Below are 16,940 nucleotides of genomic sequence, written 5' to 3' on the forward strand. Positions count from 1 at the left end.
TACCAGAGATATTACTCTGACCACACCTTCATTACTCAAATGACCCATTAAAAGATTTTAAATAAGGTGGTCAACATTTTCCGTACCACACATTTTAAAATGATGCCATTTTTTTTAATGAAACTGAAGCTTTAAAAAACCTAAAACTTTATGAAAAGGAAGGTGTGTAAGAGAAGAATGAGGCATAGTCCGGACATAGGCAGGTATTTTTGAAAACATAGGTTTTTCCTTGCGTTTCTGCCTTTCTAAAGCAAACTGCCTTTAAGGTGACTAAAAACACACCTTTTGGAAAAGTCCATCCTGGGTGAATATTTTCAGAAACTCTGTTTAAAGTGTTTTATGTGTAGACGGGGAAAACAGAGTATTGGGCGTCGCACTGTGCACTGCTGTCACTTTTGTTTACACGAGATCAGTGCGATGGCAGACGTAACAGAACGAGTGCTGGTGTTAACGTTTCTAACTGGACTTCAGACATGCTCACAAATACATACACCGGTGCTTTTACTATGTTCACAAGGAGCCTTAATGGACTACTTTGTAAATGAAATGGTCATTGCAGAGGAATGGCGAGAACATTTTTTTCGCATGTCAAGGAAATCGTTTTTGTATTGTTCAATCGTAACATGAAGTAGAGATCCAAGCACATTGATTTATATATCTGAGAAATAGAAAGAAATAGCTGAATGAATAAAAACATATTGCGTTGTAGTTTTTTTTATTATATAGGAATTATCTAGTCAATGCCACGCCCTTCCCAATTGATTAAAATGTTTATACACATTCTGAGATGGATGGATTGATTGATAGATGGATGGATGGATTTAGGTTGGTTTCAAAGATGGCAGCAGAGTTTGAATAATTCAGCTCTCCCTCCCTCTCTGCAGGAGGTTCCTCTTTGATGTCTCACTTTGAAGAACGAGTGCATCCCTCTCTCTCTCTCTCTCCCCTTCCTCCTCCGCCTCATCCTCTCTTCTGTCATCCTTTTCTCCGTGTGTCGCCGCTCATACGTTACTTTCTTTTCTCTCTCTGGTGCGTTTTCCTCCTATATTTAGTCTATAATGTGCAGATGTGTGAGGGAGTGTGTTTTGTAATCTCTCCATCTCCTCGTACATTATCTTTCACATCAGATCAAAGAAACTCCTCTGAGCGATGTAATCCCAGTAACACAGGACTTTTTGCATCATTATAAGTTAATAATTAAGCGTATCTAAATATAGCAGTGGGAGTCATATGTATTAAAGGTAAATAAAAGTGCACAGTCTCATAATTTATTCATGTATCTTCAGCATCATGCAGAACTATACATTAAAGAGTTTAAAGACTAGAGGGAAGAAAACACCTGGAAGAAATGCTTGCAACGTGCAACATTCATGCAACTGCACACATGCAAACTTTGGCAACATATTGACTGCGCGATACAAGTTTCCCTGAGACTTCTTTACTGAGAGGATTGCCATTATTTGTATGTTCATACCTGGAGTCAATTTGGGGCTTTGTATTGTCAATTCAAACGTTGTATCAGCTGCTTAAGGACTCAAGCCTTCATCTAAAAGCAAATAACATCAAGATAAAGCCCGGCGTAATGCTCACACTGCACGCCTTGATCATTTACGACGCCCGACCAATGCTCATGATTTATGAGCTCACACTGTACAGTCTGTATTGTTGGGATCATTGTATTTGAGTTTCGTACCCGCAGTTTACACAGGATCTGTGTGCCGTGTGTTCCATCTGCGTCGCACACAAAGCTGATCACTTCCTCTCTAGTTAATGCTTCCACTGCACGCCCCGCGGACAACAACAACAAAACAGAAAAACAACATTATAACCCAACAGAAAAGCACCTAAACAACATCAACAAAGCTTGTAACAAATGTTCTTGAGTTAAGGTTAATTAGAAAGGTTATACAGGTACAACTGCCATCAAGAGCCAGTTAGTCATTACGGACCATGAAAGCAACAAATATAGATCCACAATCAGCTGTGTCAAAGCTGCACTTCGGCCTAAAAGAATTAAAAATGTGCACTCCCCCCTATCTGCTGCTAAGGTCATAGTTACTGTACCGTGAGGTTGTCCTTCTCTGTGCTCTAAAACAAGTTTTAAATGTATCGAAGACGTAGTTATGAGACTTAGAGGATAAAAGTTGTGTTGCATGTACAAGCTCCACAGGTTCACAGAGAGGACCTCAGCACATTGCTTTCAGCTTTCTCCATCTACTGTATGCTACCTTATGGTATGAAAACACTGAACATTATCCTACTTGGAAATAAACAACCGTGGCGTCACTTTTCAGGCCCTTCAGCTCCCTCAGTCGTCTCCATCTCTGAAAAGCTTGTTGAATGTTTCCTCAGGTTTGTCCTCTTGTGGTTTCCAAACACTTTCTCGTCGGAGCCTTCTTTGCATCTGTCATTCATTCTTTTCTCGCCCCTTTTTAGCTGGGCAAGCTGTTACCATGGTAACCGTAGCAGTGGTAATTTGAGCTGGGCTTTCTCTGCCATCCACCACGGTGGTGGTGAAGCGCTTTGAGTGCGGGCTGGTACACAGCGAGGGTGGAGTAAGCACAGGGAGGCATTTGATTGGTAGTTTCTATCTGGACCTCATGGCAGTGATAGGTCGGAGTTCGTACAGTCTTACAGCAGAGTTGTTTTTCACTGAACATGAATTATTGATTGCTGTTGGTGTGTATAGGATGTTTTATGGAATATCATTATTATGGTATGCTGGATAAAAAATACCAACTCTACCTTTAATTCTATAATCTGCACAGTTAACTAAATCCTCCATCAATCACCCATAACTACAACAATGAAAAGCTCCATAAAAACCCTTTTCTAGTGTCTTACCTTTATAATAAAATGTAAATAAGTGAAATTGCCCGAGGCCTTTATTGATTGTTTTGTGTATGTAATCCTCCCTGAGCATCAGGAGCAGTGAGCATCAGCTGTGCATCAACCGGGAGAAGCTATAGTGCTGAGCTATGCCCTGTAGGATAATATGTCAACAAAGATAACATTACATTTTGTATTTCTCGAAAAGTCTGGAAATCTCTGTGGTGGAAATACAACAATCAGGCCAAATAACTGCTACAAGTGTCACTGAAAGATGTCGGCAAAAATGTTTAACTAACGTGGCAATTTGCAGTTTGATTAGTGTTTAAAACCGTCCAAACAAATGCAACAACGATCTCAGCTTACTGCCTGGTCTCCCTCACTTTCTCCCATCAATGATTGACTGCTCCACTGAGCGCCCCCTACAGGCCTGGAGCGCTTCTGTCGGGATGGCTGGATTTTCTGCGTTATTTATTTGGACTTTGCATCGTTTATGTATTTGCAGCATGTTTGCTGTTAATTCAGCTGTTTCATCTTTTTCGGGTGCTTTTTTTTAATGCAGTTTTTCCTGCGTTGCGTTCATTTTGGTCTTTTGCAAATGTATTCTGTAATTGCATCTTTCTGAATCTGCGGCACGGTTTTACAGCTGTACATCATTTGGGCCACCGTAGTTAAACAGAAAATATATAAATGTAATAAATTCTGAGAAATTTTAAATTGTACCACATTTAGCTAATATCTGACATTCATTAAGCTACATGTTATTATGAAGAATTTCTTGGTCATTAGTCTATAGCTTTAACGAACATGAAGAAAGAAAAAAGAACACTAGAATCCCTTTTATCGTACAAGCTGTGTAATCCTCTGGGATACTCTGCAGAAAGAGAGAAACTGACATGTTTTAAAACATACATAAAAACAAAGCACACACACACTTTTGTCTTTTATGATGAAAGAGAAAAGTGAAGAAATGAACAGCTAAACATTTCATAAACCTCCTGCAGCGCATGCACTGAGAATCAGATCAGATGATCAAGTTGCCTCATTTGTAGTTTGATAATCTTACAGTAAAATTGAATGAGTAAAATCTGGACATTCTTTTCAAATGCATTGCATTTAACAACAAGGAAAAGATCCTCAGTAGCAGACAGTTACTTTTCTATAATTTGATGCAGTTTGGGATCTTGACTCTGTGATAAATCTCCCCATTGCTCCTCATCATATTATTCTGTAATGTAAAATGACTCGTTTGTTTTTATTTCCTCTCTCTGCTTTTTATTTCTGACTCATCTTTTTTGTCTTTCCTCCTGCAGGTATTCTGTACAAGGGCAACGGGGAGAACATTTTCGTTTCCCAGCAACCTCCTGTCATCAGCAGCATCATGGGTAAGCACTATTATCCTATCACTTATCTCCTTGAAACAGTTTGATAAAATGTTGTTAGTGAGCAAATGTTTCTTTTAACACGATTAAACTCAGTGAATGATGGGTAATATTTGTCACAAACAGGGTTTGTTGTGATTTGAGGAAGGTCAGTTTTTTTTAGTTATTTAATATGTTGATTCAAATCTGCAAATGGAAAAAAAAACAGAATTTTGTGTTTTTCACTCTTTTTGCATGTAGAACCATTTCTAGTTTGAATTCACTTTTATATTAGAAAACCCTTTTGGAGAAGAAAACAGCAAAAACATATTAAAGAGCCCATATTATGCCCTTTTTGGGGTTCGTATATTTAATCTATGTTCCTACTTTTGTACGTTCACAATAGCTAAAGTTCTAAAAAAGTGTCTGTTTTCATGTACTGCTCCTCCTTGCTCCCTCTACACTCTGAGTCCGTCAGCTACACTCTGTTGAGCCCACACTGTTAGACCCCACGTGGGCCAAGTCTGCTCTGATTGGTCTGCCGATCCGCTCTGTCGTTATTGGTCAGTTGCTCAGCAGGCTTCTCAGAAATTTCAACATGAGCTGCAGGGCTTGCCACAACGAGCCAATGGGCTTAGATCAGTGATCTCACACTGACAATGATGCCGCACTGACACATTTTTATCGAGGGGGGCTAGAACCGAGCGTTACATGCGGCTAATGCTACAGCTAACAGGAGAACGTAGGAGAAGCCACGTTTCCGCTGACTTTGAATTTTTGCATAGATGTGCCTAAACATGCACAGGACACTTGGAAAACACACTAAAGGGCATATAAAACCAGAAAAAGCATAATATCAGACCCTAGATGCCAAACTCAAACTATGTTTAACTACAGCAATACATATTTCAAACAAGCTTGAACACACACAACACAACACTGATAACTCTGTTTTGTGCAACGTGCAGAAACCAACAGCTGAGGTCTGTAAAGATGGATTTTAACAACCTCTCTCTTCCAGGAAACGGCCGCCGCCGCAGCATCTCCTGCCCCTCCTGTAACGGGCAGGCGGAGGGCAACAAGCTGCTGGCCCCGCTGGCTCTGGCGTGTGGAGCAGACGGCAGCATCTTTGTGGGAGACTTCAACTACATCCGCAGGATCTTCCCATCTGGGAACGTGACCAGTGTCATGGAGCTGAGGTAAGGAGGGCAGAGGGGGAGGGGGAGGAGGAGGTGGGGGGGTGCTGTCGCTGTGGATCAGGGATTACATCCTAATCCAGAGAATACAGCTCCTCGTGTCTCCGAGATAAAGGTCTCACTCAGAGAACCCAGGATCTATTTTACAGCAAAGCCTCGACAAAAGCAGCTCAGACTGACAGTAAAACACACACTCAGACTCCAACATTTGTGAAATAAACACCAGAGTTCTTCGGTTTTAATTAAAACTGAGTATCAGATTTCATCTCTCTATGACTCTGTTTTTCTGGGCATATTTTCCTTTCTGCTCTCCACACTTGGAGGACTTTGAAGCAGAGCTTGAAAACTTAAAGAGAAGGAAAACATGCACGGCCAGACAGAACACCTTCACAATAATTAACATTCGAGTACTGGCTCTGCAGCCAAAAGGGCTAAGATACACGAGCTGTTTGAATTTAGGATGAAATTCTTGGATTAGTGCTCCGACTTCAGAAACAAGCTGCTGGCAGACTCCTGAGTGCTCATTTGACAAAAACTCATCCGAGTCAAAGGGCCGTCTGAAATCTTTTTCTTTCTTACTTGGTTCAAACTCTGATACTTTTCTGCAACTTCTAACTCTTTCTTTTTTTCAACTGCAATTACATTTTTCTTCTGGTGATCTTTGTAACTTGGGTAACTAATCGGTCTACTAACTGTTGTTTCTTCTCTGGTTTATTTCCTTTGCTTGCTCTGTGTTAAAGAAACAAAGATTTCAGACATAGGTAAGACTCACTAACTCTCTTCAACCTTTGACTGCCTTCTCTTTCTCCTGCACCGGAATCAATTCTGCACATTTCTTTCATCCATCTCCTTTTCTTGTCCATTAAAAACAAATAATATTGCTACTTTAGCAACTGACTCACCTAAGTTTACCACCTGTCTTTATTTTGTCCTTGTGCAAGACATCAGGTAGCATGAAGTGATGCAAATGCATACAGTTCTGACCCTGAACACATTAATATAGAGATTACTAGAAAAGCGCTATATAAACTCAAGTCCATTTACCATTGTATGTGTACAGCACAGGTGATTACAGTCAGGTGTCACGGAATACTTCTTTTTGGATATGCTGAGTGAAAATGGTGGTTTTTATTTTGTTACTATGACGACACCCGATCCCCTCTGTGCGCCCTCAAAGCCACACCCCTCACTTACATGCAAAAGCGCCATTGGTTAATAAGCGGGCCTCCGTTCATTGCTTGCATTGTGTAGAAACTACGTGGTCTCATTCAGTTGTAAGTTAACTCAGAGTATAAACTCTGTCATTGGTGACACGCTTTGAGTGTGGACTAGTTCACACAAGGGGTAGAGAAAGAGCAGGGAGACAGGGAGGCTGTGATTGGTTCATCAGATTGGTACCTCGTGGCAGACATTGGTCAAAGTTTTTACAGACTTAAAACTGCTACAGATGACAGATTTTCTTTGTTCCTTTTTCAGAGCACATGAATTATTAATGTCTGTCAGGACCTAAAGACAATTTCAATCATAATCTTAAAAAGTGTACTTGGAGAAAATTACCGACCCTGCCTTTAAGTAATGCCCTGACTTTCAATGATATCGAGAAGACATTTGAAACAGAATCATTACACGAAAAGAGAAAAACAAAAAGTAACAAAGAGTCGATAAAGACAAACTAGTTTCCTTGAAAGTCACTTCCTCAGCTGTCGGAGCTGACGGCTGTGGAGCAAGGAGACATTGAGCTGTTAGCATGCTTATTTAGCACATATTATGCGTTCCAGCGATATAAAGCTGCAGGACGCATCATTCAGGGAAAAAGAATGAGTCAAACCAACAGAAGATGTAAACCCGACAGACAGACTTCACACCAGTGAGCGAATTAGCTGCGAGGATGAAGCAGTTTCATTAAAACATGGACTCATCCATTTATTCATTTTAGCAGTGCAGCTCTCTGCAGGGCAGACAGGCTGAAGAAGAAAACGTTACAAGAATAGTATCCTGAAAAGTCCCTCATTTCCCTTTCTTTTTGTCTCCCTCGATCTCGTTTTCCTCCTCGCTCTAATCTTGGCGAGCGTTCACACGAAATCCAGCTGTCTCCTCTGGTGTCAGCTCAGATGAACGGCACAGTCATCAATGTAGCAGCAGCCCCCAGCAAGGAGAGACATGGAGGGGTTGGGGGGTGGCCGTAGTTATCGCTCTCTGTTTCAGTGTCCCTCCTCTCTGTCGCTGTCCTTTTCAAATCCATTCAAGGGGATTCATAGTTTATAGAGTCCAAACAGGAAGAGCAAAAATAAGAGAAACAAAGACTGTTAGAAAGCAGCCAAAAAACCTTTACACATGTTGCATTTCAAGGATTCAAGGACGTGTTAAGAGTTAAGAGAAGTGCATGTGAATGATCCAACTTAGGTACTGAAGTAAAAAAAATAATTCATCATGTGTTGTTGGGTGAAAAATCTTAAATCCAGAGAACATAACCCAAGTCAAGGATATCGGCTCAAATGAACTACAGGCTGCTCCGCTGAAATCTCTCTCTGCTGACTCTAAAATAAGATAAACAGCGTCCTCAGAGGTGACAGACTCCTCGTAATGCAGCTCCTTTTCCTTCAGGAGGTCTTTGATTCGATCAATAAACCACACATCACTGTAGGTCAATATACCACCTATATTGATAAATCTTACAGTAAGCACTGTCCACCTCCACCAGGAGAGATTTACACACAGATTGTTGTTTACTCCAGACCACACACGCCAAAACTCATTTATCTGCCAGACAGCGTTCTTATCTTTATTGGTACACACTGTACATGAGTGATTTTTTTATTTAACTCCGTTTTGATTTTATTACTTTTAAGAGTATGCATACATCAAACGTGGCCTGTACTGTAGTCTCAGAAGCGTCCTCCATTGGTTTATGAAGACGTGTTATGAAGTTGAACAATTGCTGACAATGCTGACTACTTATAGATCAATCCACAAAGAGGTGACAAACAGCTACAATGCAGCACCTCCCTATCAGTCAAATCACCCCCGGCCCTAATTATGTAAGTGTTTGCATAAGTTAAAGGCTTAATAAAATCAAAGCATGTGTGTTGTTTATTTCTGCTGCAAAAACAGACATTTTAATATGCAACCTAACAGGGATTGATTCACTTTTGGACTCTGCCTCTAGTGGACACTCATGGAACTTCTTTTTATTATTTATGTGGTGCTGATATAAGAAAAATAGCAACAAAAAATTCAAAGCTTCTTATTGAACTGATACAACTGAATGAACTTTCTATGTCAGCTACAGCTCTATTCAAAGGGTCTTTCACAAATGGCATATCACGACGTTGAATTTCAAGGTCTCGTTGTTCTTTGTTCACAAATATCTGAACCTTGGAGTCATTTAGATGAACCCTGAAGTTTTCTTTGGTAAAAGTTGCATTGCATCCACCTCCAGACTAACTGTGATTCAGCTTCATTTCTATTCTCTTCCCTCCTCTTCTATTTCTTTACCCTCTTCCTCCACACATGGAGCAGCGCACACCTGCAGCTTCTCTGCTGTCGGCAGTATCACCATGATTGGATTCAATTCCTCAACTCTTGTTGTTTTCAATTAAACTATTTTTTTTAATTAAAGCACTTTTTTTCTCAGTAGCTACCTCTCTCAATCCATTCTGTCATGTTTGCTAATTCCCACAGTTTTCACTCCTTTTCATTATTTAATCATCCTCCTTTCTTTTGAACTGCATCCTTTATTTTCTCTCTACTTGCAGCCACGGCCCCCTCTGTGTTCTCTTTTTTGTTCTTCATTTATTTTCTTCCCTTTATATCTTTTTTTTATTCATCCTTCATCACTTCTTCTCCTTTATCGTTTCTTTTGTCTTTCTTTTGTCTTTCTCTGCCACCCTTGTTTCCTCCTCCTCCCTGTTCAGTCACGTCTTTTAATGTGTCCTGGCATGTTTAGATGATCAAGTGCCATCCATGTCAAGTTCATCCTCAGGCTGTGGACGTGTGTGTTTGTATTCAACTACACACACACACATGAGCACACACAAAGTGAGGCGTGTCTAAAATAGACTTTGGCATGAAAAACATCCTTTCTTTGCTCTCATGGGACTGTTAAAGAGAACCTCATTAAATGTTTAAAATCTGAGGATGTGAGGGAGAAACGCAGAGGCTGAATTTTCAAGAAGTCACTGTGTTTAATTAACTAAATGAGTCTCACAGACAGGTGGAATACAGACAGACGATTTTCACACTTTACTCTGACAGAAGAGAGAGAATTAATTAGGTTCTTCCTCCTCACAGAGATGTGATTTTGCACTTTTATTTTTCACTGAAGAGGCTGGAAGTAACAAAATAGACTACAGCTTTCAGAAATATGTTCTTTACTTGGGTATTTATTTTTCTGACAGCTTGATACTTTGTACTTTCTATTCCTTACATTTATAAACATGCTCATTGCATTAGCCAAAAAGCTTTTGTGGTTAACTGTTTTGTTTTGCATTCTTGCACATTGTCGAAACATTCTTCATAAATAATTGAACATTTACACAAAGAAAATATGTTTTCTTTTTGTTTCTAGTAATGCATAATTCAACCCTTTCTCCCTGGAAATGATGTTTGCAAATTACAAAAGTGTGTTCCTTTTTGCGCTGTTGAGATAACTTAATGAATGAAATCTGACATTACTGTTCAGTGTTGAAGCATCAGGAGGCAAGATGGGTTGAATTTCAGGAAAACTGAATGTATAAAAAAGATGGACGACACGTCTACACCTCCTCCTGTTGTCTAAGAGTGAAGCTAAAATACTTCCTCAACGGCAGCTGACATATTGCACATTTGGAGTTGTGTCTGCGCAGTAGGGATCAGCTGATGTAGCGGTTGTATGTCCCGCCCCCGTCCTCTAACCTTCTAACGTTCCCGCCCATAACGTTTTGATAAATAGGTCAAAGGTCCCTCATGCGGGTACAACCCCTCAGCAGAACAGATTCTTGTGTTTGGAACAGACATTCACTATTACGGAGTTCAATGACTCTTCTGTTCGTGTTCAATACGTTTCCTCTCACTTCCTCCTCTACTCTGATAATGAGGTGTAAACAGCGCTGCAGGAGCTTAATTTGTCAACAGAGCTGTCAGGGCATTACATCTGCTCTTTTTCTCATCCAATTAAAAGAAAACTAAAAATCTCTGAAAAAAATGAACCTATGCATGATAAGATCAAACTATAATGACAGAACCGGTGTTTGAGAAAAATGTATTTGATGTGTGAATTTGAAATGATAGTCTGGCCCGTGTCCCATCTGCTGACACGGAGGAGGCGGAGCTTATGACTACAATCAGCAGGGGGAGCTCTAAATGATTTTGCTTCAGTGGTTCTGCCATCCTTCTTTTTAAACTCTTGAACAAAATGCTGTTTTATACGTTTTATGTAAATGTATTTTAACAAGACAGGGTTTATGTATCAACTAACTCACAGAAAACGAGGCAAAAGCCATCAAGATGAAACAAGATTTGTTTATTATTTCCACTCTTTTGGTCTTTGATTTGAAGTAGAAATGATTTAGTTTAATAATCTGCAACTATGACGTGAGCTTCAGTAAGCTTTGCTGCAAACAGCTGCTAGAAACGTCCTTCAGAGACAGGACTATTTTTACCTTGACACTGTGAGGACATGTCAGAGCCGCCGCTGGAACATCTTTACTGAAGGAAACAAGTTTAATCAGTACCTCTACTTACAAGTATCTGTACTTCTTCCTCAGTGCTGTATCTGTGTAATCATGTGAGGGATTTGAACTCTGCCTGAAAAAAAACTTGAATGAAAGCAGAGACAACAAAGTCAGTCTATTTAAAGCTTTCTCATTTGTTAACCTGTGATCTTCTGAAGATCATGAACCCGGAGACTCGTAGCCAGAGGCCGAACCAGACGATGCATCCGTGTGCGACGCTGATAGCTTGCTTTGCGTGTGTGCGTGGTGGACTTTTACATGACAGTGTGGTAGACATCATTAACAGTGTGTCAAAGGAGTTGACGGCACCCACGCAGTTCTGTGTTCGGAGTGACATGCAGGCAGACTTTTAACATGTATCACACCTGAACTGAAATCTAGAGAAGAGGAGAGCGAAAACACAGAAATAGACTCTCACACACACTCTGCATCTCACACTCAGGTACTCCTCTGGCAGTAAATTAACACCACTCTCTCGACTATCACCTCATCAACCTTCCTTTTGTTCATTACTTCTTCATTATCATCAGCTCTTCTCTATTTCACTCTCATTATAACACTTGAAGCAGATTGTAAATCTGCTCTGTTGACGATTATTTCAATGGACGATTTTGAGTCGTTTTAATAAGACTGCTAAAGGCAGTATATGTCATTAAAGAGGAACTCAGCTTAACCTGGACCTTATTTTCACATAATGTGGGATCTAAATGGCTAAATATTTAGCAGCTCCAGTAGATTGCTTCAACCAGCAGCTGTAATATGAGCTGTAACGGCTGTTTTTTAATCCTAAATCAAAAGACTAAAACTTCTTAGCTCAGATAGTAACTTAGATTGAGTCCACAAAGTAGCCAGACTCCTTGGACAAAAACAGGATTTTTACTCACACAACACAAGAGTTGCTGCCTCAATAAGTTAGTTTGTTTATGTGATACAAAATAGTTGTTTTGGACGTGAACCATCCTTATAACACTCTAAAGCCTCCCAAATTTCTCAAACAAAAAAAACGCAGATATAGCATTAGCTTACACCTCCTGTGTCCTAATGATTCATTTGTTCTGCAATGTAAAATTACTGTTTTTGTGAATGGAGTCTGGTTACGTTGAAGAAATCAATCTAACAGATGTTTCTGGTTTAAAAATGATTTCCCTTTTAAACATAAAGGTCTATCTCTGTCGGGATCCTTTCTGTAATGTTGTCAGACACAGAATAACAATCTGAGCCTGTCAAGAAAAGAGCTTCTAATGGAGGCACTTTGATTGGATTGGATTTCCCCGAAGGATTACATTTCAGCTATTAAAGCCTTTTTTAACAGCTGCCAAATAACATGATATCTGTTTGAGAAATTCTTCAACTTTAAGTGATTCAGTCCTTAAAACATAAGTTTACATGCCATGTTCTTTAAAGCTAAACTTTGGCCGGCGGTGAACTTGCACCAACATGTACATGATTGAGTCTGTGCTAAAACTGTGTGTTCCTCTTTACATGTTAATTTCAGCAATCATTTATATGCATGACATCAAAACAGGTTTTTCCCCTCTTCATTTCACAGCAACAATCCTGCTCATCGTTACTACCTCTCCACTGACCCCGTGACCGGACAGCTTTATGTATCCGACACAAATTCACGCCGAATCTACCGACCCAAGATGCTCAGCGGTGCCAAAGATCTCATCAGTAAGCAAACACTGCTTCTCCTCGGTAACCCTGCATGTTGTGAAGGATGAACAATCAGCACTTTCTTTATTTGTTCATTTTTCTGCCCTTAAATCAATAAATCCATGATCTTTGTGTTTGTCCAGGTAATGGTGAAGTGGTGGCCGGTACAGGTGAACAGTGTCCTCCGTTTGATGAAGCTCGATGTGGAGATGGAAGAAAAGCTACAGAGGCACAGCTGCTAGGACCGAAAGGTGCATACAACAAACGCATACATACATTTGGTCCAAAAAGAAAGAGGAGTGAATGCATTTCATCAGCTTCTCTTTCTTGAAAGTCATCCTTCTTCTGTTGGTAAGGCCTCAGAGTTGTGCTCAAGTGTCACAAGGAAGTGCACAAACTGGAAAGTGCAGAAATATAAGATCAGTTCTTACTACTGATTTTGCCCGTTGTGTTTCTGCTTAAACCAACAAACTGCACTGACTCAACACATCTAATCACGCAGATTGTTGAGCACGTTGTGCAGATAGCAGAAATGTTATTATTCAAGACTGAGCTGACATTTTTTGTTATAATAGCTGGTGCAAAAGTTTCCATAAAACATGTGGTTAAAAGGTAAGGGCTAATGCCCTGCAGGCCTGTTCTTGCCTCCACATCGGCCATTAACAATCTGAAAATGAATGATAGCTCACAGGGCATTATACCGTGGTCACTTGATTAAGATACAAAAAGTAGACCATTAAGTTATCATTTCCTTTATTTGCAATCTTAAAATTTTAACAAGCTTGGAGTTTCTTTAAATAGCCTAAGAGTCTGACTGTGGTACAGCCTAAAGCAGAGAGCCTCATGGTCGGCCATGTTTACTGCGGTACAGCCTAAAGCAGAGAGCCTCATGGTCGGCCATGTTTACTGCGGTACAGCCTGAAGCAAAGAGCCGAATGGTCGGCCATGTTTACTGCGGTACAGCCTAAAGCAGAGGGCCGAATGGGCGGCCATGTTTACCGCGGTACAGCCTAAAGCAGGGAGCCTAATGGTCGGCCATGTTTACTGCGGTACAGCCTAAAGCAGAGGGCCGAATGGGCGGCCATGTTTATTGCGGTACAGCCTAAAGCAGAGGGCCGAATGGTCGTCAATGTTTACTGTGGTCAGCCTGAAGCAGAGAGCTGAATTTTCGGCCATTTTTACTGCGGAGAGAATGTTGTGCATATTGCAGCACATCTTTTGTGGTGAGAGCAACAGGGATCATTGGTGTACCTAAAGGAAACAACAGGCCATCATAAAGAGCTTAAATAAGCTCGGACAGAGACGACACAATTTGTTACCGTGTTAAGAAAACGTTAAAAAACAGAAAGTGACGTGGAACCACAGGGACACTGAAGCTCTGCTGGGACGTCTGTCTGCAGAGGGTTAGTGCAGGACGACACAAACGTTTATCCTGTTAAAGTTATAATTATTTTTCCTGCTGGAGGGGGAATAAAATGTCAAGTCAGCCGATGTTTCAATTACAGAATTAATTTTGAAGCTTTCCGAGTGTGTGTTCAGGCATTCAAGGTCAGAGAACAGCATATCACAATATAACACCCACTGTGCTGAAAAGCAGACAAAGCATTTAGCATCTCAGCAGCGCTTCACATCTCATGTAGCACATCACGTCACAGGCTCTTACACGACTCCGTATGGAGTTCACAGCTTGGTTCATTCTTATTTAAATATAGAACATACTTTATAAAGACTCATCACCTTATGGGACTTAATGGGCTTCGTGATGATCATCCTTAAGAGATAAGACGAGATATTAGATCTCTTCTTCAAGAGAGCCCTGACCAAGACAGCAAAAAGTTTCAGACAGAGAACAAAGGACTGACAAAAAACAATGTATAAGATCATTCAACAAGTCAGAAGCGTTTAGCAGAGAAACATGTGCATACGTGGTCAAATGATTACTTCTCCTTGTTTTAAAATCATCCAAGAACTAAATGTTCTAGATTAAGGTGAGGCTGCAACTCAGACCCAGATGATGGAGCAAACACACTAACAGCACCTTCACCGAAGGATTGACATCATACATGATGAGTCCATCAGGTCAAAGGCTTCAGCTGCTGAGAGCTGTCAGACTGGAAGGCTGTATAGATCAACTGAATGGTGTGTTTCTGTTTCAGGGATCGCAGTGGACAGAAACGGTCTGATCTATTTCGTGGACGGGACGATGATCAGGAAGGTGGATCGTAACGGAATCATCTCCACCATGCTCGGCAGCAACGACTTAACCTCTGCAAGACCACTGACGTGCGACACCAGCATGCACATACGTCAGGTAACATGCTAGGAGAAGCTAAACATGCTACATACATGTAGATCCACCCTGACTGTCATCGTGAAACTTTCCATGAACGGAGTGAATGTTTTCAGTCAACATACAAAGACAATTTGTTTGACTTGTTTTCTCTTGAGTTATTTTAGAACATTTTCTATTTTTTTCCCCCAAATGTGTTCATTTACATCTGTCCATATTTAGCTTTATATTCTGAAAAGGATTTATTTGTGGTATGCTCATACTAGCAGCAGAAAATATGTCTAAAAATCAACCAATATATAACATCACAAAACAGCCGGTATCACAGAGGCATAGATATTTTCCTTTACTCGACAACGGAAACAGAAAATTTAGATATCAGGGGTTACATTTCAGTTTGTCTGATCTGAAATATTTCTGTCCATCTCAGGGTAGATTTTAAACTTTTCTTTTTCCTCTGATGCCCTCTCAGTGATCTGCAGTTGTAACATAAAGTAGCACTTAAAGGTCAGTTGGTCAAGTCTAGCTGGCCATTAAAACTTTCTCTCCAGTGCTCACTCTTCCTGTTTTTCTCTTTTCTCTCAAGTTTTGCCTGCGAATTTCAGGCCCTGAGCACAAATTGTGTCAAATCAGAGGTCCCTCAAACTGAATCAGTTTGCAGAGTTTTTGTAAAAAAAAAAAAAAAAAATTCATATTTAAATCAATATTATCCAACGGGAACAAAAAAGTTTAAAAAAGTTCACCAAGATGTCAGGTTACTGAACTCTCTCTGAACCATCTCATCGATCCACAAAGTCCAGTCACAAACACACCGAAAAACAATCACAGCATGGACTCTGTCAGGAGTAATACTTTGAACAGGACTGCTGGAACATGGATTTGACCATTGTCTTCCTTTTTAATAGTTTTTTGTTTGATATGTCTGTTTGTTGTTATTTAGTTGTTCTGTTATACTGAGGTCTGTCAACATTTCTATCATCTGTATGTCTCCTACACATGGCAGAATTAATACTAAAGAGACTTATTTAATAATCAAATATGAACTGGTACAGAATCAGATTGGCATGTGAGTGAACGTCTCCCCTCCTCCTCTTCCTCCTCTCTGCATGCAGGTCCGTTTGGAGTGGCCCACAGACCTCGCCATCAACCCCATGGACAACTCCATCTACGTCCTGGACAACAACGTGGTGCTGCAGATCACTGAAAACAGACAGGTATCACCCTTTAACATACTCTTTGTTTGTGATATTACTGTATACAGTGTTGCAAGTATACACACAGGGGTATGAAGCAATATGTCTTGCACATAGGTGCGTTAACAGCGCATCTTCATTCATCATGCTACACACACACAGCAACAAGGAAAACAAGGACCTGCTGCCTCTTGGTGTGCCAGTCTGAGTCTTTTTAAGAATAAAGTTTTAAAACTGCTGTTAACAGCAAGGCACACCTGTCTCTTAGAGCAAATGAGAGCTGACACTCGGATTGGTTTGATTCACTTTGTGCCCAAAACAAACCTATGTATGTTCAAGCCACGTAATCCAACCTCTTATGTCCCGCGCCTCACCTATAGCATAGATTGTGCGCCGCTTTTCTTGCTGAATGTAGTCGATGGGCCCACAGTGTTTTATCATCCATCCTTGTGTGTGTCCAGGTGCGTATCGTGGCAGGGCGTCCCATGCACTGTCAGGTCCCTGGTATCGAGTACACGATGGGGAAGAGAGCCGTGCAGACCATGTTAGAGGGAGCTACAGCCATCGCTCTGTCCTACAGCGGCGTGCTCTACATCGCAGAGACGGACGAGAAGAAGCTGCATCGCATTCGACAGGTAGACGTTTTTTTATTCAACATTTACCACAGTTTCCGATATTTGTGTTGAACATTTTCCCCTCGTTCT

At 40.6% G+C, this 16,940-nt stretch overlaps 1 protein-coding gene across 5 annotated transcripts in view; it reads left to right on the forward strand.

Annotated features, from left to right (window-relative positions):
• tenm3 (teneurin transmembrane protein 3) overlaps positions 1–16,940 on the forward strand; it is a 318,509-nt gene that overhangs the window by 272,555 nt on the left and 29,014 nt on the right. For 4 of the 5 annotated variants that reach the window (XM_061052965.1, XM_061052966.1, XM_061052968.1 and 1 more), the window contains 8 exons: positions 4,143–4,214; positions 5,212–5,389; positions 6,127–6,147; positions 12,647–12,771; positions 12,897–13,004; positions 14,910–15,064; positions 16,156–16,257; positions 16,698–16,871. In XM_061052965.1, coding sequence (XP_060908948.1) covers positions 4,143–4,214; positions 5,212–5,389; positions 6,127–6,147; positions 12,647–12,771; positions 12,897–13,004; positions 14,910–15,064; positions 16,156–16,257; positions 16,698–16,871 — 935 coding nt within the window. The remainder of the gene's footprint in view (positions 1–4,142; positions 4,215–5,211; positions 5,390–6,126; positions 6,148–12,646; positions 12,772–12,896; positions 13,005–14,909; positions 15,065–16,155; positions 16,258–16,697; positions 16,872–16,940) is intronic. The other variant, XM_061052967.1, reaches the window with a different exon arrangement.

The sequence above is a fragment of the Labrus mixtus genome, chromosome 2, assembly GCF_963584025.1.
Source record: "Labrus mixtus chromosome 2, fLabMix1.1, whole genome shotgun sequence".
In the NCBI taxonomy this organism is placed as follows: domain Eukaryota; kingdom Metazoa; phylum Chordata; class Actinopteri; order Labriformes; family Labridae; genus Labrus; species Labrus mixtus.